This window comes from Drosophila grimshawi, unplaced genomic scaffold (genome assembly GCF_018153295.1).
Source record: "Drosophila grimshawi isolate 15287-2541.00 unplaced genomic scaffold, ASM1815329v1 contig_1377, whole genome shotgun sequence".
Lineage (NCBI taxonomy): Eukaryota > Metazoa > Arthropoda > Insecta > Diptera > Drosophilidae > Drosophila > Drosophila grimshawi.
Window position 1 is genome coordinate 24,303,321 of NW_025062900.1, and position 6,669 is coordinate 24,309,989.

At 38.0% G+C, this 6,669-nt stretch overlaps 1 protein-coding gene across 1 annotated transcript; it reads left to right on the forward strand.

Annotated features, from left to right (window-relative positions):
* Positions 1 to 1,429: 1,429 nt before the first annotated feature.
* Positions 1,430 to 6,061, forward strand: LOC116805706 (trypsin-5-like). The gene is made up of 4 exons (XM_043214429.1): positions 1,430 to 1,489; positions 5,399 to 5,540; positions 5,597 to 5,656; positions 5,825 to 6,061. The coding sequence occupies exons 1-4, from the start codon at positions 1,430 to 1,432 to the stop codon at positions 5,974 to 5,976; spliced, it is 414 nt and encodes a 137-aa protein (XP_043070364.1). The 3' UTR covers positions 5,977 to 6,061.
* The last annotated feature ends 608 nt before the right edge of the window (positions 6,062 to 6,669 follow it).

Here is a 6,669-nt window from a genome sequence, read left to right on the forward strand (position 1 = left end):
ATGGCACATGCAAATTTGTTGCAATCTTTTTTTCCATACACTGTTCCCAATGGAGAAAAGAGTAATTTGGTCTTGTGTAAATTTTCCTTTTGGTCAACGGTGTTAAAGGTAGAGCGTCTAATCTGGGAAAATATATATAGTCAATTGTCGTGTATGTTCGTCTACTTAAACTTGCTTTATAGTAACTGGCGAATAGAAAAAATTGTTAAAATTGTACATTTTTTCGCTTTTGCCAGAAACAGAGCATTGCACAGTCAGAACACTTCGACTGACCAGTATTTACCTATTTCCTATCCATAAAACCAATCGATTAAAGAACGTTTCGAATATTTTACAGGCATGTGCAAGTGGAAAACAGAGCATACATTTACGGCCTTTGTTTGTGCATTTTGTATATTTTATTCCAATCAAGTTGGGGTAAAATGGATATAACAAGGTTTTCAAAACGTAAGCAACAACAAAAAAATATGAGATCTGCATTAGTAACTGATTAACACTGACATATCCGCCAAAAAAAAATATTTTATTTAACACTACTTTTACTTTACTATATATTTACACCTTATGATAGAGTCCAGAACCAGTTAAAGGGTATAACATAGTCTATAGCTCGCAATTGGAGCATGCTTAACAGTTTTTTTGGTTTTGTGCTTTTGCCTAAAAGTTTTGAACTAAAACTTTTAGTTGTCGTAAACGTTTTCAAATACACTCATTCCATTTTTGGACAGTCATCGAAAAATGGTAAAATTGCATGAGATTGTGCATGTAGATTCTAAACGCAAATTGCTTTGATAAATATATGGATTTTGCTTAAGTTTAAGAGCAATTGTACGTTAAACCCAATTAATATATTCAATTACGCCTTAAGGAAGCAATTCTAAATTACTTAACATGTTCAATACAGATAGTAAAATAAATACACTAATTCTTTAATTTATATGTATAAACTTTTTGCTTATCATTTAGACTTAGTTCAGATATTTCACAAGTTGAAAATATATTCATTGCTCGAATTCTCATTTTAGTTGTCAGCTTAGGAAATTGTAAAATAAATTGAAATACAAGACGGACATTTATCATTGCCACATTTCAGCCAGTAAGCCAGAGTTGCATGCCAACAGCTGAGGCAAAATTCTTTGCTGGGCTCTGTTGCTAGGAAAAAGGGGAGTTGCCGAAAGGCAACTCAACATAAAACTATCAAAAACTGTTGCTGAATTAAAATATTTATGCATTGTACGTGCGCCTCATGTTTATGTCCCATCATGTTGCCTGCCACTTATCTCTCTAACTCTCTCTCTCTCTCTCTTTCTTTGTTGCTGCTTGTGGCAATTTGTGTTGCATGAGCAATGAGGAAATGTATGCGTGATTTTGTTTATTGTTTTAATAAATGTCAACAGTCTGCAATTGTCAGCAATTAAAGAAATACGCAATGGCTCGGCAGCTAGAGCAGTTGCAGCAGCTTCCACAGCATGTGGCAGTCACACATTGCGTATGAAACGCACGCATCGACTGAATAAAACTTGCCAAAACTCCCTTTGTGGGCGGCCAAACCATACTGGCATCAAAAACTTGTGAGCCGCAAAATGCAATGACATGATTTATGACCAATAACGGAATACAATGGATGTGTTCCATGCATGGGTTGGGTACGTGTCGATTGTTCTCTCGTGACACGAACACACACCAAATATTTGGGTAATGAAATCAGAAATTCTATTCAAATCAGAACCTACGAATAAAACTATCATACATTTTTTAAATCCACTCGATTATAAGAAAATATTTTATTTATATATCTATTGATGTATTACAAAAAGAAATTGGTACATCATATGTCTTAGTTAGAGTCTGTCTTCATGTCGCTCTTAAATGTCTACTCCAAAATGCAGTTGATTTTCACAGACGGTGTGGCATGTGGCAACTTGCGAGTTTAGTCAGGGAACACTTATGGTTTGCCATTTATTTAGCGTATGCGCAATTTTCCACTCTTTCTTTTGGTTTTTTTGTACATTTTGTGCTCACATCGCGTAGCGATTTGTTCGATTGGAAAAATTGAATTATACACTTTTGATGAGCATAATAAAAAGTGGCAGCTGCACTGGGGCGTTGCAAACGATTGAATTGCCAATGTGGTCATCGCCATTCATATTATGAAGGACCTGGGAGGGAGTGACGAGGCAATTTCATGCAGGCCGGCCCAACAATTTAAGCAATATTTTTAAATGGTAGGAAGTGTTGTGACGTCCAACAACTAGCATTGTTTTAAATGGGAGTTTAAAAATATATATAATGAGTTAAACTGTAATACCTACTTTCGCACTTTAAAAAAATCTTCATTTAAATCAAAAGATGTACAAAATAAGCTTGATAATTATAAAAATTGTGTTTCATACTTTAGTGAAACCAAACCTTGTAATAGTTGTACCTGCTAATTGGTCCCTTCTATCAATTTGCATTCATTTTGTCGTCAAACTTTTACTGACAGTCAGTATGTACTTTCGAAAGGGTGTACAAATCGCGATGTACTTCGTAGCTCTCTTACAGAAAGACAAACACATTTTTCTCTAATTTGCCCAAGAATAATTTTTATAAAAAAAAATACACGAGCACAAACAGAATGTGGACAAATATAGTAAATTATTTGGCATGACAACTTTGGCACAAATAGTTTCATGATGCTATCTTTTGCTCAACTTTTCTTCAAGCCCTTGGCAACACTCCTCCCAACGCACACCAAAAGTTCGGGTCGTCAACTCTTTGATATACTGTTTTTACTTACATAAACAGCAAAAACATTTCGATTCCGTTTTTTTACCTCCATCTGTTGCTTGTTATGTTGCAGTCTCGAAGAATGTGCCCCATTGGGATGCAATTAAATGAAACGCTGTTGCCCCGTTTCTTTTTCCTTTGAAAGGGGACCTGGTCGTCGTTTTGGTGTATGATGAAGTAAACATATATGTATCTGTGTTGATTCGCTTTGTGAGTGCATTATTTTGTTTGTGTGCTCCTCAACCTATTAATGTTAACGAAGAACTGAATCAAATGACCAAGCCCCCCTTAAACCTGATTTCCCCTTTCCTGCTGGTCTTCTGCCTCGGCTACTTCGCCACTTGTTTGCATTTAATTAAAAATTAAAACTTTGACCTGAACAAATTACTGAGTGCAGCAACTTTTAGGGCCATTACCTTAATTCCATTACGTTTAAGCTTGTAATAAGTTAAAACCTTTGATTGGACAATAAGAAATTATATAACCAACAAACAACAGACAATTCAAACAAGTGAAACTTTTTTTTTTTGAGAGTTGCCAACTTGCAGTTCAGCTATATCCAGCTCTCAATTAAATTGACTTTAACTCGAGCCACATAAAAACTAGAGTTTAAGTCAATTTAATGAATTGCAATGACTGAAAGCAGATTAATCACACGTAAAGCTAAATGCATGATTAAAGTATGTTTTAAAAGTATATGAAAGCCTTAAGGGATAATTATGCATTATTTTTTGTTTTGTAGCTATGCTGATATACATAAATACACCAAGCGCGTTTCTTTATGAAGTGTAGAATGTAATATATTTATACAATATATTGTGCTACTCATTGGCAAATCTGCATTTATAACAAACATAATAGTCATTCAACTCCAGTGCCTATTTTTCATTGTCATCTTCCTTATCCACGGATAGCTCAATCCTATCATTTCCCCAGCTTTCTGCATCGCTCCGTGAGTGCACTTGAAATTTGAATATTTTTAGCTAAAATTATAAGTACGTGTATCCATCAAATTAATGGAATTTCATATTGGCCGAATCTGGAGCAGCAAACAAATTTGTTTATATGACTAAACATGTTATCGACTCCATATCGCTTATTGTTCTTGTCGCTTGCTGCTGTTACTGAGCACTGTTTTTAATAGAATTGCTTTCCAGACTTGTGAACAACAAACTGGAAAATTGCCCGTGGCTGATGTAGCTGCCATGCTCTGTGTTCCCTCCCCATCCTCTTATCGACTGAGGCACTACACAAAAGCAATTTAAAATGCTAACGGAAAATGCTGCTGACTCATAACTGACTGGCAGGACGCCCAAACACCCCAACATCGTCCCACACAGAAGACTAAACAACTTTGTTGAAGATTTGATTGAATTAAACTAATTTGGTATGCATGTGAACAACACTAACCACCGCCCTCCACACATCCCCTCCTCGGCCTGTGCTTAATGGCGGGGTAGGGATGACGGAAAATTCCAAACACGTAGCTGGCTGTGCAGGTCCTGCTTAACGTTTAAAGCGTTTTTCAATCCACACAATGCAATCTGATAGCCGTGGGCTAACTGTTTCATTCCGCTTTAGTTGCTCCTCGACACGAATGTTCTCCTGGTGACAATATGCATTTACCCCAAGGCCCCAATCTCCCATGCCAGCCGGTTATCCTGCGCCAAGCCTTCTGGTCAGTGGCTAGTTAAGCTCATTTTACAGGCGCCTTTAGTAAACTGGCGCCGGGGAAAGTCAAGTGCTGGTCGGCCACCTTTTCCACCTCGACGTGCTGCATGCGCCCAATTAAATCAAGCCGAGAGCCAGCGAAGCATCATTCAATGCACTTGGCATTCAAAATGCTCAAGTGGGCGTGGCGCCAATTGAATGATAACGACAGCAGCAGCATTTGCTGCTCCAGTGCATCGGCAGCAGCAACAACAACCAAATCAGCGTTGTACTAAATTGGCCAAAATGCCTGAATATCAGTCTGTCTACTCGCAGCAGTCTGTCTGGGCAATCCGGGCAACGATCTCTACCCCCCACAGCCATCCAGCACAGCTGCGTGATGTTTCACTAGGAAATTGAATTGAAAAGCGGGCCGCGGTGTGTTGGCTTTGTTCGATAGCTGGCAAAGTTGGCTGTTCCCCCTCTATAAATATGGATATGACCGCAATACACAACCCAGCGAAAACTAGTAGTTCCGAAAAAGTCATTCAATCAACTTTCTCATTCCATTCAAAAATATATCTGCTTACATCGAGAATATTCCCATTAATTAAGTATTGAAAACATATTCTTTAATAATCATAGATACAAAGTCGTTGCTTAAACCTAAAGGTATGACCAACAACTTTGTTACTGCTTAAACCTAAAGGTATGACCAACAACTTTGTTACTTTTATGGCTTATGCCAAAAGGAAATATTACACTTGCTTACAGTTGGTAGATAAAAACTGCTTATTCAATTTCATATTTTAGCTAAGATAACTAAATGCCATTGAAAAAACAATATGGCACAGAGATAAATGAGTATTGCTTCGCTGCTTTTGTCTATAAAAGCAAATTGAGCTGCCAGTATCTGAAGTATTTGCTGCAGCTTGCTATAATTACTTTAGTGTCTGTAAATCGGTCTTTTGATTTTTAGCATGTCAGCCAAACAGTCATCGAGAACGCACCCTGGCAGGTCTCCTTGCAGTATCTAGGACAGCACGATTGTGGGGGTTCCACATACAGTGCTGAGATCATCATAAATGCTGCACATTATATGACGAAGATAAAGACCCTTGGTGAGTTGTAGATACGCTTGGGTTCCTCTCAGCACAATACGTGAAAACTATCATAGACCAACAGATACCAACGATATTGTCGTATTACGTATATGTGAGTCTTACATTGGGAAAGCGTGTGCAACCCATTGCTCTGGCTACGAAATATCCAAAAATAAAATCTTTCGCAACGGTAACTGGATGGGGGTCCTCATTCACAGAGTCGGAAACACCGAATTTACAAATGAAACACCGAATTTAATCAAACATTGTGAAGTTCTTTCCACAACTATCCGATAACTAAGGAAATGATTTGCGCCTGCAATCGGAAGAAAGGCGGTCCGGCGGTCCATTAGTGATCATTAAAGAACTTGTAGGTGTTGACTCCTTCGGAACTAAGAACTGTACCTGCCCCAGCGTGTATGCCCAAATGCCAATTCAAACGATTATAATATAGGACTATGAACTGAAATAATGTAGCTTAAAAACTGGCATGTCGACGGTGTAATCGAGAATTGTAAATCAACAAAAATAAATTCATAGAGAAGAAAAAATTACTGTATCGAAACCAAAACAGCGTAGCAGTCCGAAAAAGCCAATATATATATATATATATATATATATATATATATACTTTGGAAAATGTTCTGAATCTTTACTGGAATCTGTATACGTTATGTACCAAAATCGGAATCGAAACTTAAATTTGTTTCTGTTTGATGGTTGTCAGGTTGATAGAATGAGATTCGCGCTAAATACGATTAAAACCGTTTTGTGGAATATTTGCGACGTGAATATGGAGGAAAATGTGATTTCAGGAACTCCTAGAAATGCATTCATTTCGTTAAACGCAAATGCGACGCATTCAAAGCCCCGCAAACTATTGGCTTGCCTGTGGATATACGCAGCTATTTCCGGCACTGATGCCAGCAACTTCCGTCCGTGAGATGGCCACAGCTGCCGGGTTATGAACAGCTCTACACATTTATCCGCATCCACCCCCACCACCCCCGTCCATCTCAGCCCAGAGAGTGCACTGTCGCTCTCAGTGTCTAGTTGCGTTGTGCAAAATTCAAATGGAGCTGACTTAAAGCCTTGCAGAGCAATTTAAATGCGTCAATGCGCAATTTATGATGATGTCTTTCATGTC